The sequence below is a fragment of the Argentina silus genome (assembly GCF_951799395.1).
Source record: "Argentina silus genome assembly, chromosome: 18".
Taxonomy (NCBI): Eukaryota; Metazoa; Chordata; class Actinopteri; order Argentiniformes; family Argentinidae; genus Argentina; species Argentina silus.
Window position 1 is genome coordinate 6,765,394 of NC_139672.1, and position 25,725 is coordinate 6,791,118.

Sequence of the window (25,725 nt, forward strand, 5' to 3'; positions counted from 1 at the left end):
GTGAAAACTATGACAAGTAGCATATAGTATAAAGACTGGTCAAAGATCTTGATAGTAGTGAACTTGTATTGAACAGAAGCTATTATGAACAGAGTGATATATGATATTTACAAAAATATTCAACTGAATATACTGTATCTTATTCAAACCATAAATAAAACCGATTAACCAAATTGTTAACTAAATATCCATATCCTTGTCATACTGTCTGGAGTTCATCATTTCCTCAATTCAAATGTTATCGTTGTTTAGAATAACATATAGAAAGATAACTTTTGCATTTCATTGCGTGTCAACAGCTAACATGCGTGGATGACATTCTGGATGAGGAGAGATGGACCTTGTTCCCAATCAAAGGCACAGTGTGAAACCTGCCAAATATGGCTACTCAGCCTACGCACAGAATAATCCTATAAATCCAAATGCTTTTGAAACAAGCACAACGGAATGACTCTGGCCATGCCAGTATTAGTTCAAGGGTTATATTGAACTAAATACCCATCTGTTTAAATTTGAAAATCCCAGGGTTTTCAACGAATTGCCTATCCATTAGGTGTTTTTGTTAATCGTTAAAGATGACGGATAAAACTAGATTCACTTGGATATTTATCATGTTTAAGGAAATGGTCAAGTTGGCATGGCATCTTGCATTTGATGCCAACTTCTTTAGTTCTTATTAGAAGCAATCTTTCTTCTTTTGAGGGAAATACATATACAGTAGCTGCTTGTGAAAATGTATCTGCAATCTTCTTGTGAAAATGGTGACACATTCTAGTGCACATGCACAGCAATGTTGCAATATCTCAGTAGAACTTAATCTCTCTCAGTGTCCCCCCCCCCCCCCCCCAAAAAAAAACAAAGAAGCTTAATCTCCAAGAAGGGAAAGCTGATTCAATAATGTCTGTTCAAATTTGAGGGAATAATAGTTTAATTTTACTACCTTGTAAAGTAAGTCAGTAAAGCCTATCTGTTTCAGCACTGGACTGTTTAACTACACTGCTACATACAACAACAGAGTTTCCCCACTATGGTGCAATCTTATACGCTATATATTCTGATATATACTGCACACATACTGTAGTGTATGGCTGTTAAAGATCAGAGTGGTGTAGCTGTATTCAGCTGTTTTGAAAAGTGGTCAAACCCTAAACACCATAGAGACACATGATCCACAGAAAGGATTTCCCCACTATATTCATATCTGAGCCCCTTTTTAATCTCTTTTTTTCAGTTTGTAATGGGTTTGATAATGGCAGTTTGAACAATAACAGACCACTGAGGATTATTTATTTTTCTCCCTCTAATTTGAGGGCTGGACCATCATTGCCAAGAGCACATTAATTATTCTGTATCGGTTTGTTTGAGTACTAAAATAAGCACAAGTTGATTGAGGACAGCTTTGCAGAGACACCAGGGTTCTAGATACAATGCAGCCCAGTCGTTTATGATATGCTATCCATTGGAGAGATGACCATCAATAACTAAACTACTTTGATTACTTTTGCTACATTTGAGCTCAACCTTTTGTGAGGTTATCCATGGAGGGAAGACATTACTATAAGCAGGTCAAAGGGGGGGACATAAAACATAGAGGATGCTTAATCTTTTGAGTGTATTCCAACAAGTAATCCCTGAGTAGATTTCCAAATTAAAGCTTCAGATACATTATGATGACTCACACACACACATACAGTAGATTATGTTGCAAAAAAAAAAAAGGTCGGCCATGCGTGGGTGTTGAGCTGTTTCTGCAGTACATCTGAAATGTTCCTTACCACGCCCACTGTAGATTTTAAACACATTGCTTATCCCCTTGTACATCTGATAGCGTGTGTGCATCATGGATTACTTTCGGCTGATTGACAATGACATAGACACTATGAACTTTTCCCCTATGCCAGGATGGGCAGGGCAAGCCTCCACTCACGGGTGGGTGGCCTTTGTCAGGGTTTAAACCCAGTCTCACTCCACTAGCATTGTCCTTAGCTTTGACATTAAGTCGTTGTCTCCCTATGGTTTACAGCTGTGGCTCCCGACTATACTGCTGTAGCTTGAGTATCACCATTAGTTTTATGGTTGGCTTTATAGCTTGCTACTGTACTACTTTAGCTAGTGTATCACCATTAGTTTTATGGTTGGCTTTATAGCTTGCTACTGTACTACTTTAGCTAGTGTATCACCATTAGTTTTATGGTCGGCTTTATAGCTTGCTACTGTACTACTTTAGCTGTCACCCTCAGTTTTAGATGACGTCATTTTATGGGCTAGCTATCTCACTCAACCTACCTTGGTGGTAGTAGTGGTAGTTGTAGTTTTATTAGTGTTTCCCAGTCATGGACTGAAATGTCAGACCAATTTACATACATATAGAAAATCAACATTTACATACATGTACATATAGTGAAACGATGTTCTATAAACCTATAATATATACAAATACATAGTTAAAAACAAGAAAGCTCAAGTGTAACACACAGTGGTTTTAGTCCATAGGGGTCGTATTTAGTGGTTTGTAAATGTCCAAACGATAAAACTAAACAGAAATTCTTAGAATGCTAATCAGTGATAAGCAAAAACAGTAGTATGAACATATTACACCAACTTTTTCACGATTACCCTTCAAACCAAGAGCGATCCCACACAGGAGAGTGACAAAGCAGCAGGAAGGTCAAGAGAGGCTCTCCACAGGCAACAACAGTCTCCAGAGGACAGTTACTATAGAAACTTTAAGCACCTTTATCCTAATACGCTTTTTGTTTTTAGCGTATTATCCTATCACATGTGTAACAGAAAGGTCACTTTGAAAGTACAAATTGCAGCTTATATGCATCCAGGTGAGATTGTGAGATTAGATTTAGATGTGGTTTGTTTTATCCTGCACAGCTCATACTAAAGACTAAATACTGTATGTTAGTGAACTAATTAGAAAATTAACCTTTACTCCAGCACTGAACCCTCTGGGCCAGATTTAGAAGTGTTTGCACCAGTACCACATTTGTACCTGTGACTACAGTTATAGAACAGTAATACTGTACACCCCAGACAAGGTCTGTTCACCCTGCTCCCATCTGGCAGACACTACCGGAACGCTCAGCCTGGGACTAAAAGGTTATGTGAGAGCTTCTCCCCCACAGCCAGACAGTCAGCTACAGTACCACTGACTCTCACACACACACACATACACTACTGCTGCTACCTATAGGATATTTTGCACTACCGACAGATATGTATTTATACACTATTGCACATAACTGTAATTGCATTGCACTGCCCACTACCTTCTTACTTATATTGTTTATATATATTGTCATAATCTGTTAGGGTCTACAGTATATAGTCATAATCTATTTAGGACGTTTATTATATGTGTATAACACTGTTGAGGCCCTGTGCGGACCAAGCGTCTCACTGCTCTGCTCTCAGAGTATTTGACAATAAAGAAATGTGACTTTTACTTTACAACATGCAAAGTTAGCCGAAAGGGAAGATAGCAATGAACACATGGGACATTTGGTAGACAACAGGGACATATGTGTAGATGTTATACAGAATGTCATATGACTATTTTACAGTATATGAGTCAATATACTGTAAATATTGATGGTTATGACTAGATGGCGATGCAGGACACCAGGTGAGGTGGCACCATGCTCTCGCCTTTCTGTGGTAATATGATATTAAATGTGATGCGCCTCAGTGACAGTGTGCCTGACAGTGAAATCATGATTGCCAATCCTCCTCTCCAGTGTATTACTGAGCCTAGTGTGGTGAGTTGTACAGCTGTTCCCAGAGTGATGCACTCCCATCCAGCTGTTTTACTGCCATTACTAAATTATTCTGCTTTCAGATTGATATGGCAGCCCAGCTTGTCCTCAGCTGCTGGAACTGAAACATTTGCAGTAATGCCACCGTGGTAACAATAAAGATCAGAGATGGAAGCATCAAAGCTGCCATTTTTTTAACCACAGAACTTGATCTGGCTCAACATAATCCCTTTTGGTCCGATGCGTTTTAGAGCCCACTGCCTGGACCGAATTTCAAGTGCCCTCTTCAGTTCAAATAATGGTGATGTCAGCCTTATGCTCTTCGCTCCTCTGAGGGGTACATGTCGATACTGGAGATGTTTTAACGATGGTCAAATATGACGCACGCCACCATGACTATGCCCTAGTTGGTGACATACCGTAATGTTATTCATTATAATTCATAACACTTGTTTATCAGTGGCAGCTGATATAATTAATAATCACCAGGTTTTGGAGATAAAATAAACATGTTATGTCCTGTTGTCATTAACGGTGGCAATGTGTTCCTGTGTGTGTTACAGGAAATGTCCGGATGGGTTTGATTGCCTAAGAATAGGGAGGAACCCCAACTATGGCTATACCAGTTTTGACAGCTTTGGGTGGGCTTTTCTGGCTCTCTTTCGACTTATGACACAAGACTACTGGGAAAACCTCTATCATCAGGTACAACAATGTTGATTTGCAACTTCACGTCACACAATTATAGACAACATTTTAAGTATCTTGTTTTATAATGGTCCACAATCTATGCAAAGTTGTTTATTTATGAATAATATTGTAAAATGTAGCATATAGAGTACTTTGTCATTAATTCTGTCCCTCCACCCTCAGACTCTGCGGTCAGCAGGGAAGACCTACATGATCTTCTTTGTGCTGGTGATCTTCCTGGGCTCCTTCTACTTGGTCAATCTGATCCTGGCTGTGGTGGCCATGGCCTACGAAGAGCAGAACCAGGCCACCATCGCTGAGGCCTGGCAGAAGGAGAGAGAGTTCCAGCTGGCTATGGAACACCTGAGGAGAGAGCAGAGGGTACTGTTCTGTATATGACTTGCTGCTGCGATAAAACAGTTTGACTGTCAAACACTTTCGAAAATACGTGTTGGAAAGATGGTTGCAAGTTACTGTCATTACTATATTAGATTTTTTTTTGGTGCTAATTCTAACAGTTTGTATTATCTACTGGCATTATATCAGTAACTATATGACCATAGCTGAACATTATTTCTCGGTGAAGTTGGCAGCACGAAGAAATCTAGAGACAGACTCCGTCATGTCCCCAGAGCTGTCACCCTTCCGTCTGAAAGAGGGCGGCGTGAGACGGAGTAAGAAGAGATCCCACAGGACACTGTCAGAGGAGACGGAGGAGGAAGCACATGAGAAGTTTGACCCCCTGGATGACCCCATGTTGATGGTACAGTACTTAAGCAATCAGATAAAAAATACATTTTGTAGTTACCTCCACATACTTTGAAAAGTTTGAATGATGTTAATCTCATCAGTTTGTTAATCTTTTTGAAATGTCCAATAGTTTTATTTAGAGGTTTTCCCTCTAAATATTTCCTCCCCTGCCAATCAGACTGTATGTTTTAATCTCTTGATGCATATTTGTTATTTTCATTTTTTTTATGGTAAGCCTGTAACAAATAATAATTTTTCGCCTGGGGATCAGTTGGAGTTCAATTCAATTTACCGTAATTATAGTAGTAGTAGTAATAGTAATGTTTTGTTTCTCCCTCTCATTCGTCTTGCAGCCTCCTCTGTCTCCCCTGCCCGCCCACCCCCTCCTAGCGACCCTCTCCTCCCACCCCCTCAGCAGCAGGAGAGGCAGTCAATGCAGCATCTTCTCCTTCCGCCCGCGAAACAACTCAGAGGCCGACTTTGGCGACGACGAGTACAGCGTTCACGGGGACATGTCGAGGAGTCGCGCCGGATCCATGATCGCCCCGTGGCACAAGAAGAGGACGGGCAGCATTAGGAGCCACTGCTCCCATGTCTTCACCCCCAACCTGAACATCAATGGCAGACTCAACCTCTCCCTGGACCAGAACGGAGTCACCACCCCCACGTCTCTGCCGGTCTGCAGCATGGAGAAGGTCAAGGAGGATACGGTGAGTGGAGAAGTTTGCCACTGGTGTAGTGTTGAGTGAGGTACATCGCAAAATAGAGATTGGTACCTACTGACTATGGTGTTTTTGTTTGGTGCTATAAACAATTTCCCCACTCCCCTCCCCATCAAATCATTAACAGCTTCCCCTCAGTGCTCCTTATACTTATACAATATCCCCATCACAAAAACATTCCAACTTGGATAAACAGCCCACCAGATAAAAACCAGAGAAGAAGTCTCAGAGGCTCTGTGACATAGAATCACTAGTGTGTCTGTAAATTCATCCAGTCACTGTTTTAAAAAAAAAATTATGTACAAAAAAAAAACCTTCCTTCGTCCCAGGAGCCCACGTGTGTGAAGGAGTCGAGCCCCGGGACTGGTCCCCAGCTGTCCCCAGTGGTCACTGTGCCACCGCTGCACAGGAACAGAGGGCTGAGCTCCATCAGCTTCCTCAGCGATGCCATGGACGGTGAGAGTCACTTCAGAGGTCAGAGGTCACACACAGAGGGTCTTCTAATGCTGTTAATGACACACTGATGTGTTCATCTAGACAATGTAGGGACCATTCTTAACTTGAGATCTGCACACGTGTTACTTCATTTGTTCAAATCTCCCATTGACATCAATGCATGATTTAAACAAAACACTTATGAGTTATGTGCACAGATCTCTTGTTAGGATTTGGTTTCAGGAGAAACACTGACACAATTGAAATCGTAGTAAAAGGCCTTTCAAGGCCAACAGGAGCAAATCTTTGAAAATAATCACAGCATTACAATTCAGCCCAAGCCGACAGTGCTCTGGTTTCTACGATACAGAACTAACGGAATCAAGGCAGAAGTGCCACCCCTGCTGGTACACATTCGCTAAGAAGTACCTGATCTGGGACTGCTGCCCCTGGTGGCTGAGTCTGAAGGAGTGGGTGAAGTTCATGGTGATGGACCCCTTCCTGGACCTGGCTATCACTGTGTGTATCGTCCTCAACACCCTCTTTATGGCCCTGGAGCACTACCCCATGACTGACGAGTTTAATGGGATGCTCTCCGTTGGCAATCTGGTAAGGGTTTTTATGACACAGGACCAGATTGGGATTGTTGCCAGGACACCGGGTTAACACCCTCTCCCAATAAGTGCTATTGGATGTTAAATGACCACTGGGAGTGAAAGCCTCATTCGAAAGTCAATAAGACCGCACAGGGAAGAAAATGCCATAAAATGCCATAACAACAACACATAATTCATGTAATGCATTTCTATATCAGGCAACATGGGTTCTTTCTTTTATATATTTTTATTTTAGGACCCTAAGGAGATAATGGTTAGCAATTAAGAGGCCAGTGAACACAATGTTAGAACAGACAAACACTGTATTGGCCTACTGTTGACTTTCTTCTATTATCATTGATTCATAAGCTTTGGTAGAGGATCGTTTACATGCTACTGATCTCAGGGTGGTAGTGGTAGGGAGGGGGGGGCTAATCTCTCAGTTTGCATTTTCGACATCTCCCTCTACTGGTCTACTGGTGAATCCCATGTAGAATGTGGATGTAAACCTGTAGAATTTCACTGTAAAAACAGCATTTTTTAATTCATTTTTGTATTTGTTCATTGTTGTGTGTTTAAGATCACAAATCATGTCTTTAAGGTACTAAACTAAACTTTTCTGCTGACAGCTGTTCTGTCACAGAGATCATGATAAGATCCTAATTCTCGTAATTCAGAAAATCTTTGTTCTTATAATTCTGTGGGTTCTAGCTTATCTGTGTGCTCTTACAGGTGTTCACGGGGATCTTTACGGCAGAGATGGTTCTGAAGGTCATAGCCCTGGACCCCTACTACTACTTCCAACATGGCTGGAACATGTTTGATGGGATCATCGTCTGTCTCAGTCTCATGGAATTGGGTCTGTCCAACGTGGAAGGCCTGTCTGTCCTCCGCTCCTTCAGACTGGTAATGCTTCATTTAGTTTCATTTGACATGTTATTGTTTTGTTTTTTAATGTAATATTCAAATCACACAACGAGAAAACAGATGCTACATATAAAATGACTCAACCTTAGTAATAAGTGAGTGAGAAACTTAAAGCTGACCCCATGTTCCTGCACAGACTCACCCACTACTGTCATCTGCCATCCATTATTATTATGATTGAGTCGTGTTGTCAATGAGGCTCAGGAAGATGGTGACACATTTGAACAGAGTTTTCGAGAAACTTGGGAGATAAAGTGATATGTTTCTTCTGTAATGCTAATAATAATAATTTATTACATTTATAAAGCGCTTTTCATTACCCAAGAATAATCTCAAAGTGCATAAAATGAAAGATGAAACAGAAAAAAATACATATATATAATATATATACTGTATAACCATATCATAAAAGCAGCAATCAAAGTCTAGGAGGAAAGGTAGGCCAGCAGATAAAGATCAAGTAGGCTACTGCAGAATAATCATGAGAATCACTCAGAGGCCCTTTGGTATTTGTATCCAATTGCAAAAAATGTGAATCCTTTCTATGCATAACTGAAGTAATCAGAGAGTAGATTATTTGATTAGATTTCCTTTTTTTTTTTGCTTGTCAGTTGAGAGTCTTCAAACTGGCTAAGTCATGGCCTACATTGAACACGCTCATCAAGATCATTGGCAACTCTGTGGGCGCGCTGGGGAACCTGACTCTGGTCTTAGCCATCATTGTCTTCATCTTCGCCGTGGTGGGCATGCAGCTGTTTGGGAAGAACTACCAGGACTGTGTGTGTAAGATCTCCAAGGACTGTATGCTGCCCCGCTGGCACATGAAGGACTTCTTCCACTCCTTCCTCATTGTGTTCCGGGTGCTCTGTGGGGAGTGGATCGAGACCATGTGGGACTGTATGGAAGTGGCTGGACAACCTCTGTGTATCCTGGTCTTCATGCTGGTCATGGTGATAGGGAATCTGGTGGTGAGTACAAGGTTTTGTATGTGTGTGTGTGTGTGTGTGTGGGGGGGGGGGTTACAGAGGAACCATAGATTCAGTGTTGTCTGCAATGCTACAAAGGGCTTCATGTAGCCAATGAAAACTGACCCAAAAGATTACTACAAGTAAACTTCAAAACAGATTCATTCTTGGGCCAACATACAATGAAAAGTCCTACATGTACAGTATGCATTACCGGTCACGTTGTCATTCGATGCTGAGTCATAACAGATACACACACTGGAGGACTGGCCATCGGGGTTTTTGCCGACACAGCTGAATGTTCAGTACTACATCTTACACTGTATGATGTATCCACTAGTAATGAATTAGGTCTTCGGGAAACTGTGACCCCAGTGCTAAGCAGGAGATCAGTTGAGGTCACACTACAATACGGTCGAGCTCCAGCTGTATTTACTTGACTATATGGTCCAAGAGCAGGTATCCATATTGTTGTACCATACAACAAAACCTCATGTCAGGGCCCTGTTTATATACAAAAAGCATTTAATCCAAGTAACAGCTCTGTTTATACACACTGCTGCCACTTGGCGCCATAGCAAGTGAGTGTTGGTTGGCCCACCGAGGTGGTGCTTTGTTGTCCAGCTGTGTCCTGAACTAACATTTTATGAGAAGGGATCAAAACCTTTTTCAATTCAAAGAATTCCAGACTTATTCACACATTCCTGATCTCGCTTCACTTTGAATGGCACTGCATTCATTTGAAATGTTGTGTTTTTTCATTTAGAATTGGCCCCTACCTGTCCTAAAGGTATACTTTTTTCTTTTCATTTGATTGATTTTTTTTTTATCTGGTTGAAAGGGAAGCTTTGCATTTACAGCAAGTGAGTACTGTACCTTTCTCCGCCACAAATTAACTACAGTATGAGGTAGCCATTTTGTTAATCCAGGACATGGGCCAAATCCAAACAAGAGAGAGAGAGACAGTATTACTGGGCTCTGGCTTTTTCATTTCACGTCCAACAACATATATTAAAATAGTGTAATGCTCAGAGAAACAGGAGTTTGCCTGGCCTGCGATCAAATCACTCCTATGTTATTGTTTTAAAACCATGTTTGTCTTTAAAAGAGTAGGGCTTGAGTTCCTGTTGGACACCACTTAACACCTGTTCCCTGCATTCCCTTTAGTCCTGTTGCCATAAAAGGCTAGTTTCTGGCATATTTAATCCCATGTTTAGGAACAAAACTGGAAATTGAGTCTTTTTTTCCTTCCTTATTAGACAGAAGTGAACAGATCCCTCCAGCTTCCCTCCCGGGCCTGGTCAGACAGACAGAAACCCTCTCAGAACAGAACATGAATCATGTGAAAGCAGTTTATCCCCCTCGGGTGATAAGGTCAAAGGGCATTCATCACCAATCATCCGATCATGCCCCCTAGCGGCTCGGAAAGAGCAGACTAAGAGTTGATCCCTTGTCTACTGTCCACGTCATATACACCATGGAGAGGTATGGGAGATGGTGTGCTCTCTAAGCAAGAGGATAGATTACTTGGGTTCTGAGGCCTAGATCCTTGAGTAAGCCTACTACATGTGGCAACAGCATCGCCAGTGCTTGTAAGCATATGTTTGAGGATAGCTGGGACCATCCTCTTATGTTGACAACACAGGATTTCCCATCTGTTGATAAAACATGATAGAATGTCTTATCTGACATTGTGTGAAAGGAGATTGTGTGTTGTCATTCTTAAGTCTCCTGCCCTGGATCTCAGATCTGCTTACAGACATTTTCTTCTTTACATGGATGAAGAGATTATTTAAACATGAGACACAGATGAGATGACATACATGGCAACTGTTTCGATATTTGATACATGCAGAGAGGGGGGGGAAACATGTAGAAGAGGCATCATAATTGTCAGTACTGAGAATTACTGTTCAAAAGCAGCAGTGCCTATCTGTAACTTCATATGAACGATGCATAAACAATTTTTTATCCTAATTTCTCAACATACTCATACAGTATGCAACGCTGCCTGTATCAATCAGCACATATACAACAGATATTCACCCATTATGAAATGGGTTGAAATTAAAAGATGATAATTGAATTATAGTGATAATATATTTGCAGTATGTTTAACATTTGATATCTCTTTCTTCACAGGTCCTGAACCTTTTTCTGGCCCTGCTGCTCAGCTCCTTCAGCTCTGACAACCTGTCGGCTCCTGATGAAGACGGCGAGATGAACAACATCCAGATCGCCGTCGCCCGCATCAACACTGGTGTCTCCTGGCTGACACGGAACATCTCTGAACTCTGCAACGGGAACCTGAAGATGGCCACAGAGAACAAGACCACTGTGAAGCTGCAGGCTGACACCAACCACGTTGAGAGCAACGGCACTGTTGCTGGAGTTATCGAACGCTACGAGGAGAAGTACATTGTACCGGAGGAGGACAGCTACATGACTAACCCCAACCTGACCATCAGTGTTCCTATCGCCCCCGGTGAATCAGATGTGGAGTTTCCTGAGGACGAGGTGGAGACTGAGTCATCAGAGGATGAGGATAATAAACTGGTAAGGCTTTTGGGACTACAGTAGATCATTTAGGAGGGAATGGGTGTATGTGATTAGATGATGGTTCTTCCCCTGTTGTCTCTTAGATGCATTAATGCATCTCATGCCTAAATTCTTTAAATATAGAACTTTGCTGGTCTGGAAGAGGAGTGGGCCTCGATTGACAAAATATATAAAGTACTACTTTAGCTACAAAGCTTTTCAGGAAACAACAGTGCCAGTGAGGTCAGGGGTTAATGAGATGATAGGGGAGACACAGTAGATTACAGTAGGGGGTTGTGGATGTGGACGCGGATACATAACATGTTAATCTGCAAAGCAGACAAGGTGATCCCTGGTGACACAGAGATTTGGTTATGTAAGAGCCAAAGGTCAACACAAAAATCTCATTGTGGTACTACTAATTGATAACTAATTGTGGTACTACTGTATGTGGTAGAGGACTCTATTTGTGCTTCAGCATTGCATTGTGCTTGAAACATACAGTAGGAATGGCATTGTGTTGTGGTTTAAATAAACATTGGGATTGAGTAACCTTTTGAGGAAGCAGGAACAGTACAGCTGGATAGGTTTGTTGCCTGGTGAATGATGTAGCCCACAAGATTGCTTTGATTGCTTTGGTCCAATTGCTTTGACAACCATGTCCTCATCTTGTCTCTCTTGGTTGGTTGATACTATTGTAGTTGGACTGCTGTGATATTTTGAGGTGATTAAAGGTTTAAGTGATGAACATCTGGTACCGTCTTCTCAGAAAGCAGATCTGTACAAGGAAACGTCTAAAATAAGTGGCTTCTTACTGCTCTTCGATCAGATGAATAATCCTCCTCTGCTTAAGACTTGATATGGAGTACTGTCTATGTCACAGACTGTGTAACATATGGTCTTTTTTTATGCTGGTTTATTATGTCATTTCATAACATGTTTAGCACACACATGCAATTATAATTATTAATTTTAGCTACTGCATGCCTATTGCCTTCTTTACCAATCAGTGTCTCAATAAACTCTCTCTCTCTTTCTTTTTCTCTCTCTCTCTCTCCCTCTCTCTCTCTCTCTCTCTCTCTCTCTCTCTTGCTGCCCACACGCTTAGCTCTGATTGCTTGAGTGTTTCAATTCCTCTGCATAGTAAGCCTGAATTACCCCAGAGGGGTAGCACACTTCAAGAGTGCTATTTGGATCATGCTAACATGCTAACACGGTCCCTACCTCCCCAGCTGTTTATCACTCAGTGGTACTAATGCTACAGTAGCCATATTGAAACATACCTTAACCATGTCTTTACCCTTTACCATGATTCTATCATGGCCCTGTCTCTCTCTCTCTCTCTCTCTCTCTCTATTTTTCTTTCTCTCTCTCTCTCTCTCTCTCTCTCTCTCTACCTCTCTCTCTCCGTGTCTGTCAACCAACCTTTACCCTGATAGGATGAGGGGTTGGCAGCCCCCTGGTCAGGCGGGCAGGCAGGCAGCATTGGGCAGATGCAAAGCCCCTGCCCCTGCAGATTAAACAACTAGACCGGGCCAGGCCAGGCAGGAAGACCAGGCAGCAGTCTGGCTTCCTCCTCTTGCCCTCTTTCCCTGGCTTGCCCCGCTCAACACCAGAATTAGGCACTAGGGGGAAATGGAAATTAGAAAAAAAAACTACTTTCTCTAGCCATATCCATCAGCTTAACAGGCATCAGCCGCTGCACTCTGCTGTAAAAAAAATAAAAAAAATAAAAGAGATATGCTTCACACGTGAAGGGCTTTAAACGCACCAAAAATGACAAGCAGTTTGAATCAGAACAAAATTGCATATTAGTTATCATTATTGCATTCATGCTGGTTGACACATGATTTATTACTAACCTATTTTCTTTGATTTGATGAATTTCTCACATGGTTACTTGCATTTTCTTTTCATTTTGAGCTCATCTTTTGGCCAAAATCCCTTTCATTTAACTCAGCTAGTATTATGCCAGGTCAAACTGTAATACAGTAGGTTTAGCAGATCAACCAGATGAGATCATATATTTACCCCTTCAACTCCAGCGATTTTTACATGGACATGCCCAAATGCTAATAATGGAAATGCATTACCATGGTATGAAATGAAAGGGAACACTTAATAGATTATCAGGAAAGGCTCAGAAGGTATGTGTGTGTGTGTGTGTGTGTGTGTGTGTGTGTGTGTGTGTGTGTGTGTGTGTGTGTGTGTGTGTGTGTGTGTGCGTGCGTGCGTGCGTGCGTGCGTGCGTGCGTGCGTGCGTGCGTGCGTGCGTGCGTGTGTGTGTGTAGAGCTGTGGGATGATGTTAGTACTGTAGGTAAAATGATCATCTGTGATCCTGCGATTATGTAACTGTAATGCTTACTCCTCTAAATGGCAGATTCTCTCTGTTCATCTTTGAGCAGGAAGAATGATGATGATAGTAATCCTGTCTCCAGGTCACATACTGTTCTGATGGATTATGCTTTATGTCGTTTTATTGGATTGAAGCAGCACCTTTGTCCCAATAATCCCAATCGTGTTAAATATGCTTCCATTACGATATGGAAATCTCTTCAAAATTGCATGAAGACTTCTATTTCGTAGCAACAAAGGACATGGAGTAGTTTGAAACTGTTACTGTGGGACTGGGACTACAGTTAATCGCTTGATACTGTACTACATGTGTGCACTATACAGATAAAGTAAGTAACATCTTGATGATATTAGGTCAGGATAGGCCTGCATGCATGGGTCGACATACTGTCAGTAGTGTCATGAAGTGCAATTAGTGCTTCGTAAAAAGACAATCAGAGGAATGTTATACGATTTTGTAGAAAAGTAAGTTTTGTTGTTTAACAGCCATGGGATATAATGACATACAGTACTCTGTCTGAGGAAAAATGGGAGTGGTGGGGTGACTTCCTTATTTCTGGCTTTTAGGAAAAGGTCAGCCTATCAGAGGGCAGCACGGTGGACATGAGGAAGCCTGGGGAAGAGGAGGATGAGTTCTCTGAGATGACTGAAAATGTATTGGAGCCAGATGAATGCTTCCCTGAATGTATGGACTCTTCTGTACTCTACTGTACTGTATTGTATGCCAGTTGATAATGAGGATCATTATTGAGGCTATATCTACTTAGAATCACTCTTATAGCACTCTCCGTAAAGGTTTTTATTTGTAGTGCATCACAGTTTTCATTTGAACCATTTGCCAGACTGATGTTTTTGTGCTGTTATGTGATGTAATAATGTGGTCTGTGTTTTCCCTTCTCTCAGTCTGTGCGAAGCACTGTCAATGCTGTAAGGTGGACACGACGCAGGGCATGGGCCAGGTCTGGTGGAGGCTGAGGAAGACCTGCTACCAGATAGTGGAACACAGCTGGTTTGAGACCTTCATCATCTTCATGATCCTGCTGAGCAGCGGGGCTCTGGTAAGGCTCAGTGCTGCTCCATCTACCCTAGTCTCATTAAGTCAGACTCTCCATCAATAAACACTGCTCACCTGAGAAACGATGGCATTGAAAACATTTTCAGCTAACTAACTTCATTTTGCGCAATGTGTGCAACAGAGGTTTTTTTATGTGTTATGTGTTTCAATTCACTGAACTTCATGGACGTCCGATATGCGATCATTTGTTGTTCCTTTCTTGTCCCTCTATTCTTGTAGGCGTTTGAGGACATTTACATAGAGAAGAGGAAGGCGGTGAAGGTTGTGTTGGAGTATGCAGACAAGATCTTCTCCTATATCTTCGTCCTGGAAATGTTCCTCAAGTGGATAGCATATGGCTTCAAGAAGTACTTCACCAACTACTGGTGCTGGCTGGATTTCCTCATTGTAGATGTAAGTGTGAACCTTTATTATACTGTTTGTGCCATTTAATGTAATTCCAATTGAAAAGACACTTGAGAAACCAAGTTCCCTTCAACTCAAGCGTGCTGTCTTGAATTCCAGCTCATGTTGGGCGGAAGAGATGGATCGGATTAAAAAAACAATGATAAAATCCTTACTGATGATTACCAGTGATATATTTGTTGACATTTTCATATTATGTGGAGTCATAACCCATTATAGTGTGTGTATTGCATCTGTGTAGAGCAAGTGAGGCCTTTGTGGTGAAAGGAGAAACAATATTTGAAGTTACTTTTAAATATGTGTGTAGCTGGAAAAACTAAAGCAGGTGGCTGACGGAGGAGGACTTGAACTGAGAGGATGTTTGTTCTAATGGATGCGTGTTGATGAGGAGTGAGACTGGGCCGTCTTGGGTGTTTTTTCAAACAGGAATAGTGTGTTGGAGCTGTATGCAATATACTGTATACAGTTTGTGACTGACTAGCCCTATCTAGCTATAGTACAGGCTGCTAAAACAAAAACAAAAAAAGAAAAAGGTTGCAATGGACTTCTAACTTGTTTACCAGTATCCCAGTTTAAATTCCTGTAAATGGAAATGTTCCTACTATTTAACATATTTATTTTGGGATTCTAGTTGCCCATTAGACCACTAGTGCCTCTTAATCCATTTACAGCTTGCCACATACGGGTCGATGTGAGTTTACTGGCCCCCTCCTTGGGACTGTTGTGAACCCTTCCACTAAACCAAAGCAAATAAACAGAATGGATTTGTTGTGACTGGTAATTTACACTGCACTGAAACTGATCCGGAGTCACCCGTAGTGCCATTGGGCTGCATCTCCATGCCCTTACTTTGCTTCCTCTGATTTCACCCGCTGTTACACAGATCGCCACAGACACCTCTATTGCTAGGGTAAGTTACAGTTGCCAGGTCGCAGGTGAGTATGGGCTCTGGAGTCGGAAAAACTGCAAAACCGCTTCTGCATCACAAATGCTTCTGTGTTTCCTCACTTGTAAATTATTCACGTTGAGATATCAAAAGCCACTGTCTCGTTTGAAATCAATAAATAAACTGCCAACTTAGTTATCAGCAGAGAATGTATTCAAAGCAAATATGTGTTTTTACTTTGTGATTCTCTGAAATGCAAACAGGACCTTGGCTTTTATATCATATACAAATGCACTGCCATACATTCTAAGGTTTATCTACAGAAGATCTACTATAGCACGATTTATGAGTTGTAATTGTAATGACTTGTTATTGAAATTGTGTTATAATGGGATTTCTCTGTTTCTTATTAATGGTAGAATTTCAATAGACATGATCAATAGGCATGATCAAGTCTTAATTCTACTCTGTAGGTTTCTCATATCTCAGGGATATGCTATACTGTTACTTCTGTGATAAATTATGATTTGTAATTCTGATTGATTAGCAGAGTTCCTGGTGTTAGTTGCAGAACAGTTGCAGAAAACAGATGCAGAAAAGATCGCTTATCGCTATTTATTGTTGAAACACTTTCATCTCTCTCTGTTTAATCTATCAACACTGGCTTACTTTCTTTCGGATTTTTTTTTCTTCTATTGATTGTTGTCTGTACTTTCTTGGAGGCAAAGACATTCTTTGTCAGCATATTTGATATTCTGAGTATCTTCTCTAGATATATTGGATGAAATCCATGAAAACACACTTTTATAAAGAAATGAAGAATAATGGGACCATAATACCTAAATTGTAATGGACTTATTTAAAACATGTGGATTCAAATTGGGCAATTACATTGGTTGATATGGTATGGGTAAATAAAATATGTTAATTCTTTATAAAACTTCACTCTATTTCATATATATATTCATATTTCATGTGTGTATATATAGCTCAGTATGTATGTATGTATGTGTGTGTGTGTGTGTGTGTGTGTGTGTGTGTTTATGTATGTATGTATGTATGTATGTATGTATGTATGTATGTAGAATGTATGTATGTATGTATGTATGTATGTATGTATGTATGTATGTATGTATGTGTGTGTGTGTGTGTGTGTGTGTATGTATGTATGTATGTATGTATGTATGTATGTATGTATGTATGTATGTATGTATGTATGTATGTGTGTGTGTGTGTGTGTGTGTGTGTGTGTGTGTGTGTGTGTGTGTGTGTATGTATGTATGTATGTATGTATGTATGTATGTATGTAGTGTATGTTTGTATGTAGTGTATGTATGTATGTAGTGTATGTCCATTGACTGTGCAAATGTGCCTACTTGTCTGTGCTTTATTCCTATTTCATTCCACTCATATTTTCTTAGTAATTCCTCATCCATGGATATCATGCCATTTTAAATCATACATTAGCACCCAAGGGGCCATTCAACAGCGGAATACCATTCTGTTTTGTTTGTTTTGGATGTAGAATAGAGTGGAAGTCTAAAATAAAATAAAAAACAACATTATAATTATAATTATACTGTAAGATTAGAACAAATGATATCTATTATAAGAATAATTCATTGTGTTCCTTACTGTGGAATGTCCCAAAGTACAACACAACTGAACCTAAAAGGCTTTTAAATTGTTGGCTCTCTCTTCGCAAACAATTAAATTGTGGGATGAAAGCGTAAGCTCTAAAAAGCTTTGTATGACTGTATTCCGTTATGTGAAAAGTTTTCTCAAGATTTTGTGTGATATAATGTGTAGGAGGTCTTGAGCAATGAAAGCTGTAAATGTTACTTAATTAATCATTTCTAACGTTTGTGTGTGTGTGTGTGTGTGTGTGTGTGTGTGTGTGTGTGTGTGTGTGTGTTGAGGGGGTGGATGGAAATCCTACGTATATTGTATGATGATGTCATTGGATATCTGAAAGAAATACTATATGTTCTCAATACAGTCTGAGAAAAAGGTGCATCTTTCATAATGGGGTGGTTGCACTGGATCCACTTGAATCTCCTGTTACTGTACTTGCTCACACATGGCAACCACTGTCTCTCCTTCTTTCTCTAAAGGTATTTGAGGGTGAATTGCCGTTCACCTTGTATTGTGGGATTATAGAGTTGGCATTGTGAGTCTAGTAATCTGAGTTTATGATTTGATTTCTGTGCCCTCATAGGTCTCCTTGATAAGCCTAGTAGCAAACTCACTGGGGTACTCAGACTTCGCTGCCATCAAATCCCTAAGGACCCTCCGGGCCTTGAGACCTCTAAGGGCCCTGTCCAGATTTGAGGGCATGCGGGTGAGACAACAACCCTTTTGTGTCTCAATACACTGGACTGTTTGTTGTACAGTACAGGTATCTACAGTATTATAAGTCTAATATAAGTCTATTTTCTAATAGTCACGTGTGTTCTTGGTTGCTAGGTGGTTGTGAACGCACTCATCGGAGCCATCCCCTCCATCATGAACGTGCTGCTCGTGTGTCTGATCTTCTGGCTCATCTTCAGCATCATGGGGGTCAACCTTTTTGCTGGCAAATTTGGGAAATGTGTGAACCGAACAGGGTTCATACACAACGCCTCCCTGATCAACAACAAGTCTGAGTGCCTAGCCATGAATGACACACAGTTCTACTGGACCAAGGTGAAGGTCAACTTCGACAACGTGGGACTTGGCTACCTCTCACTGTTGCAAGTCGTGAGTTTCATCTTTTTTTTTTTTTTTCTTCTTTTTTTACTCTTTTTACTGTCTTATGTTTCCATTTCTATATGTGCCAAGTGTCAACATCCATCTTGATAGCACCACTTAGCAGAGCTGTTATTGTAAGCGAATGCCTGTCCATCACAAGATGCCTGTTGAAGGATACCACTCACAATTATTTGGTGTGGTACCTTAGCAACAAGATCTTTTTCCCCCGTCCACTTTGTACTACTTCCAACCTTACTCACTCAGTCTGTCGCCAGATATGAATAAAAACCTGTAATTGTAGGTAACCAAGGCAAAAGACCAACTGTTAACAGACCCCCACCTTAAAGATCTTGCTCACTGTTCCTTTTCAGGACTTGAACCAAATTTGGCACAGTTGGAAATAAGTTGTGATTTGGTTATCTGAATTTGCATTAAGTTTAGCAAAGTTCATCAATAAGTGTAGTTAGAATGTTTATGATTAGAAATTCCCTGCACATATTGTATCAATAATGTTTATGTATTTGACTTACTTAGGCCACGTTTAAAGGATGGATGGAAATTATGCATGCAGCTGTTGATTCACGTGGTGTAAGTATTACACAATTTCATTGTGCAGAGTACTCTATATCTCTGTGAACAAACAGACTAAATATACATGTTTTTTCTTGTTCAAAAGATGTGAATTGTTCTCCTCTAACAAGTATGTCTTTACAGGTGGAAGAACAACCCATTTGGGAGATCAATCTCTACATGTACCTATACTTTGTCATCTTCATCATCTTCGGCTCTTTCTTCACCTTGAATCTCTTCATCGGTGTCATCATTGACAATTTCAACCAGCAAAAAAGAAAGATAAGTCTATGAGACACAACATATTTGTATCTCCTCCTCTGTACCTTGTTAATGTTAAGGATTACTAAGAAATCAATACACATTACTCTAGAATTTCAAAGTGTACACAATTTTAGCTTTTCTATACACTGAAATAATTGTCAATGCATTTTTGTTATACTTAGGTGGACAAGACATATTCATGACTGAAGAACAGAAAAAGTACTACAATGCTATGAAGAAGCTAGGATCTACAAAGCACCAAAAGCCCATTCCCAGACCTATGGTGAATATGATAGCAGATTGCATTTGTTAGCAAACACATTCTGAGTTGTACATGTTTATTATGATTTATAAACAGGTAATACACAGTCAATAAAGTACTTATAACTCTTTTATAAACCCTTTATAAAGGCAACCTTAATGTAAATGTATGCCAGTCATGTGTTGACACTAAAATCCCAGATGAAGAGGGAAATGATTGGGTCTGCATGTTTGATAACCTTGGTCTTGGTAATAAGTATGAATTGATTCATGGTATTTCTCCACTCCAGAATGTTCTGCAAGGCTTCTTATTCGACCTGGTGTCCAAGCAAGCCTTCGACATCATGATCATGATGCTCATCATTGTCAACATGGTGACCATGATGGTGGAGACAGATCAGCAGTCGGCGCGCATGGAGTCCATCCTCAACAAGATCAACCTGGTCTTCATCATCATCTTCACCACTGAATGCCTCATGAAGATAGTTGCCCTCCGCTGCTACTTCTTCACCGTTGGCTGGAACATCTTTGACTTTGTAGTGATCATCCTCTCCATCGTGGGTAGGTGGACAACAAAATCACCTAGCGATGTGTCAAACAACAACCGTAAATTACCATTCAGCAATATTTCTGTCAAAGTGTTTCAAAGACTATGTCCCACAATGATGATTATTTTGGTTGTAATTCACAGAATGGTGTAAATATGTATTGATAAATGTATACAAATTAGCAATAGATATATACTTCATATTATGTAGGCATATTATGTATGTAAAGCTATTTCACTTTTCAAATAGCTGTTCTCAGATCTAAATAAAAAGTTTTACTGTTTTACTTTTAGTATGTGTTATCTGTTGTGCCTGGGCACTTTATCTGTCTCACCGTGGGAGAGTGAGAAACGTCCTCTCGATTCCTTTGTATGTCTTGACATGTGAAGAATTGACAATAAAGCCACTTTGACACTTTGACACTTTAAATACTTTTTTAGGTTTCTCAATTGCATCTGTCTAATTTTGCATATCTCTGCTTGCAGGTATTGTTCTTGCTGACATCATCGAGAAATACTTTGTGTCCCCGACTCTGTTTCGAGTCATCAGACTAGCGAGGATAGGACGTGTACTTCGACTTATACGTGGAGCCAAAGGAATAAGGACTTTACTATTTGCCTTAATGATGTCAATGCCGGCGTTGTTCAACATTGGCCTCCTGCTTTTCCTAGTCATGTTCATTTACGCTATTTTCGGAATGGCTAACTTTGCCTACGTGAAGAAACAAGACGGGATTGATGACATGTTCAACTTTGAAACATTTGGGAATAGTATGATCTGCCTGTTCCAGATCAGTACCTCGGCTGGCTGGGACAACCTGCTCGAACCTATAATGGCCAACTCCGCAGAGGAGTGTGAAGCCAACTATGTAAACACTGGCACCAATGCTAGGGGAAACTGTGGCAACCCCTCAGTGGCGATAGCTTTCTGCGTCAGCTACATAATCATCTCCTTCCTCATTGTAGTAAACATGTACATAGCTATAATCCTGGAGAACTTCAGTGTGGCCACAGAGGAGAGCACAGAGCCACTGGGCGAGGACGACTTTGAGATGTTCTACGAGGTGTGGGAGAAGTTTGACGCAGAGGCCACGCAGTTTATCGAGTTCTCCAAGCTCTCGCATTTTGCAGACACTCTGTCCGAGCCGCTGCGCATCGCCAAGCCCAACAAAATCAAGTTGATCTCCATGGACCTGCCCATGGTCAGTGGGGACAAGATCCACTGCTTGGACATCCTGTTTGCCTTCACCAAGCGTGTCCTGGGGGAGTCAGGCGAGATGGACGCCCTCAAGCAGCAGATGGAGGAGAAGTTCGTGATTACCAACCCATCAAAGATCTCCCACGAGCCCATCACCACCACGCTGCGCCGCAAACAGGAAGACGTGTCGGCCATCATCATCCAGAGGGTTTACAGGAAGCATCTGGTAAAGCGACAGATGAAACAGGCCTCCTACCTATACAGGCAAATCAACCAGGAGCATGTGGTAGATGTAGAGAACGCTCCGGAAATTGTGGGCCTCATAGCCTCCATGATACAGGAGCACTATGGACCAGAGGAGGTGCAGGTGGAGGTTGTAGAGTTAACAGAGGAGGCTCTGTCCTCACCGCCATCTTATGACAGTGTGACAAAGACTGCTAGTGACCCCTCTCAGGTGGAAAGACCTGCCTTGAGAGACTCAGAGCTCGGGGAAACTGGTCCCTCATCATCTGAACAATATGAGGAAACATTTCTATAAGACATTGTTCTTAGGAAAAGTGTAGTTTGTTTTTTTGTTTACAAGATGCAACGTAGATCAAACAACTCTTGGTCAAAATGATTTTTATAGCAGGAAATACCCAGGAATGTCATGGTAAAATGCAAAATATTACGTTTTTTATTGATTACTCAAATCCTTTTTGTCAATTGCAGAATCATGCATATATTAATGATATCTAGAGACCCAGACACCACCTTAATGATGGTTATTTCATGTGAAGGTAAGCCCTGCCCAAAGTAAAAGATTGTTCTTCACCTTAACTTTACTATCATATGTCAATCCAGTAAACTAAACTAAATGACAATGATGTTTGAAGTGGAAATGGTGGGCCTCATAGCCTCTATAAGGCAGGAGCACTATGGACCAGAGAAGGTGGAGGTGGAGGTGGAGGTAACAGAGCTCTGTCCTCACCACCATCTTATGACAGTGTGACAAAGGCTGCTAGTGATGACTTATGTTCAGTTTTCTGGTTGGATAGGGTTATGCATGTATGGAGAGTTAGAAGGTGGTTCTTGTCATGGGTGCAACTAAATTTACTAAAATTACATTATTAACCTGTAAGTTTTCACATTTTCAAATTGGTATTCTATTTGATATACTGGCTGCACTGAAAAGTGGGATTAAGAATCATAAAGACCTAAATCCTAATCGATTAAGCTCCAGAATTGGACTGATTAGTAAAGTATGTAACACCATATCACCCCAGGTTGTGATGGGCTGTGTATGGTAATACACCAGCATTATGTGCCTGATTTTGATTGTCTGTCTCCTGCACACTTTGCAAAATCCCCTTTGACCGTTTAATTTGATTTGATGAATGTGGATGGGAGTAGCGTGGATGAACTACAAGATTATTTTGTGATACTCTGTGTGAAGTTATGGGGTCTTGTCTGTTAAAGGGACACTTCACCGATTTTTGACTACAAAATCGTTGTCCAGATCACCTTACAAATGTGTGGGCGTGTGAAGACAGTTTCCAAATGCGTTCTGAAGATCAAAAGCTAGGTTTCGCTGGTTTGAGGATTTTGCCCTGAGTGACGTTTTTGACGTTTTTAGCTACTGCCTGGTTTATTTACATCCATAAGCACCGAGCTAGCACATACATCTGTCATTGGTGTTTACTCTTGTGCATCTTAGCTTAGACGTGGCATTATTTGGACTATAACTTCCTGGCTCGCTTTTTTGCTCAAATTAGTTTTTATATTTTCTGGCTATTTAGACAACAAAGACCACAAATAACTTGTTGTTGAGTCATGGTGACTATCGTTGAAATTTTCCTTTAAACTAATTTGTATCTTACAACTTTTATAATGTATTAATATTTTAAGACTATTTCGATGGCACTCCACAAATATAATATTGCCAGCAAACAAATTATGTGTATACTGTACTGACTCTTTTTATATGAAAGACGATAAGATTTTCCTTGAAAACCTGTTTTCCGCACTACATTTATGTCGGTCATTTTATGGATCACTATATCAAATGGTAATAAAAGATTTTTCCATAAATGTGAGTTTACCAAATGACATTATAAGTTGCATGTACGTGTTATCCCTCTTGCCTTTTTTGAATGACAGTAACAGTGCAATTTACATTGATATTCATGATCAAAATCATATTTGTTTTTTTTACACTTAAGATAAAACCAATGTGCTATTTTAACAGATATTGTCTATGCCAAAGTGATGCAATCAAATGCATGACAAATCAAATGCATGACAAATTCACAAAGCAAAAGTTTATCGTAGACATTGAGTTGAGTTGAGAATACACCAAATGAAAAAGAGAGCCGATATCAGTCTTCCTCAAGGCCAAATTCAATAACTGCACTGTACAGTATTCAGGAAATGTCATGGAAAATCAATTAGCTGCTATGACCTCATTACTAGACAGGAGGGTGAAGGCACTATTAAATCCCTTGCGCTGTCTGTGTATGAAAGGCAGGACAGCTGTTCTAAACCTCCATACCTTGCAAGTTCATTGCCCTTCAATGTTTTGATTTTGAATTTTTTGTGGATAATGCTGGTAAAATACATTTTAGAAATCTCTGTGAGGAGGTGGGGTAATCTTCAGATTATAAAGGAGAGAAGCAGTGTGAGAAAAATTATACAAAAGACAGAGAATTGGGCATTTTTGTATCCATCCTTCAAGTGGAGTTTATAGTTGAACAGTCCAAAAATGTTTGGGGGTAGTAAAAAGGGAGCCAATTTGGATTTAGCCCCAAAGAGATTTCCTCTCTCTGGTATTCAGAATCAGGGTGGTCAAATCCAACTCTGACCAGCTGGTATAGAGGGATAATCTGTGTGTAAAAAAAAACACTTGTTTTAATTACACACACACACACACTCACTCTCTCACTCATTCACTCACTCACTCACTCACACACACACACATACTCTCTCTCTCTCTCTCTCTCTCTCTCTCTCTCTCTCTCTCTCTCCCTCTCTCTCTCTCTCTTCTCTCTCTATTTCTCTCTCTCTCCCAAACACACACACACACGCACACACACACTACATCTCAAACACACACACACACAAACGCACGCACGCACGCACGCACGCACACACACACACACACACACACACACACACACACACACATCACACATCATCAAGCCTCATTACAGACAGATTTGAATTTAATTTGGGGTTTGTGCATGAAATACCAAAAAAATGACTTGAATGGATGTGCCTTGGTAATTGATCTGATATTTAAGCATTTTGGACATGTGGCAGGGATTAAAGCTTCATGCGAGAGAGAAAAAATGTTTTTAAAGATTAAAACGCACTATTTCTAATTACTAAAATGTACCAGCGCATGGTAAAACACTCAGATACAATGTCAATGTAATGCATCATTAATTACTTAAGAATAAATGCATACTACTGTACATTAACTAAATACAAAGATAATTGATCGATTATTGAGGCAAATATATTCAATGTGTGTCATAGTTTATGGAGCATTAATCATTATGAACAATTAAAGAACCCTCCTCCCAAATTATGATGATGATATTTTGTGCCATTGATTGTGCACTTGCATGTATGCGCGTGCGGCAAACAATGGGTGATCTACTTTCACCCCTGAGTATATGATCACTCTACGATTCAAACCTCTCTACACTGATTCCACCACTACTGTTGCTTAAGACCCTATGCCCTCATGAATGCAAGTTGAGCAGTGCTCAACGCAGTAGTTAAGCAACAGACTATTACTTGTGTTTCGTGTCCCCTTCATCTCCTCGTTCTACAGTTGGGAGTGGCAGTTGCCGTGGCAGCATGGTCCTATCCAGCAGTGTATGAAAATAAGTAGCCTACCGTCTACCCTCTCACGGCCAGAGCAAGCATGCAGTCATGCTTAAAAGACTCTCTTTTCTGATGATTTGTTTCCATTAAAATCTGTTCATCTGTTCAGTCTGTTCATCTTATCACAGTTTATCATACTAAATAACATTTAAAACATGTAACACATTTAAACATTT

General features: G+C 40.6%; 1 protein-coding gene across 1 annotated transcript in view; it reads left to right on the plus strand.

Annotated features, from left to right (window-relative positions):
- Window positions 1–22,217, plus strand: part of LOC310819227 (sodium channel protein type 2 subunit alpha-like) — a gene marked incomplete at both ends in the record, with an annotated part of 29,505 nt that extends 7,288 nt beyond the window's left edge. Inside the window, 19 exons of the mRNA XM_083690471.1 lie at window positions 4,328–4,469; window positions 4,638–4,835; window positions 5,041–5,217; window positions 5,558–5,914; window positions 6,256–6,382; window positions 6,732–6,970; window positions 7,690–7,863; window positions 8,496–8,852; window positions 10,992–11,405; window positions 14,311–14,428; window positions 14,647–14,801; window positions 15,038–15,211; window positions 18,328–18,450; window positions 18,576–18,848; window positions 19,374–19,427; window positions 19,554–19,695; window positions 19,856–19,956; window positions 20,225–20,495; window positions 20,968–22,217. Coding sequence (XP_083546597.1) covers window positions 4,328–4,469; window positions 4,638–4,835; window positions 5,041–5,217; window positions 5,558–5,914; window positions 6,256–6,382; window positions 6,732–6,970; window positions 7,690–7,863; window positions 8,496–8,852; window positions 10,992–11,405; window positions 14,311–14,428; window positions 14,647–14,801; window positions 15,038–15,211; window positions 18,328–18,450; window positions 18,576–18,848; window positions 19,374–19,427; window positions 19,554–19,695; window positions 19,856–19,956; window positions 20,225–20,495; window positions 20,968–22,217 — 4,846 coding nt within the window. The remainder of the gene's footprint in view (window positions 1–4,327; window positions 4,470–4,637; window positions 4,836–5,040; window positions 5,218–5,557; window positions 5,915–6,255; window positions 6,383–6,731; window positions 6,971–7,689; window positions 7,864–8,495; window positions 8,853–10,991; window positions 11,406–14,310; window positions 14,429–14,646; window positions 14,802–15,037; window positions 15,212–18,327; window positions 18,451–18,575; window positions 18,849–19,373; window positions 19,428–19,553; window positions 19,696–19,855; window positions 19,957–20,224; window positions 20,496–20,967) is intronic.
- Between the last annotated feature and the right edge of the window lie 3,508 nt (window positions 22,218–25,725).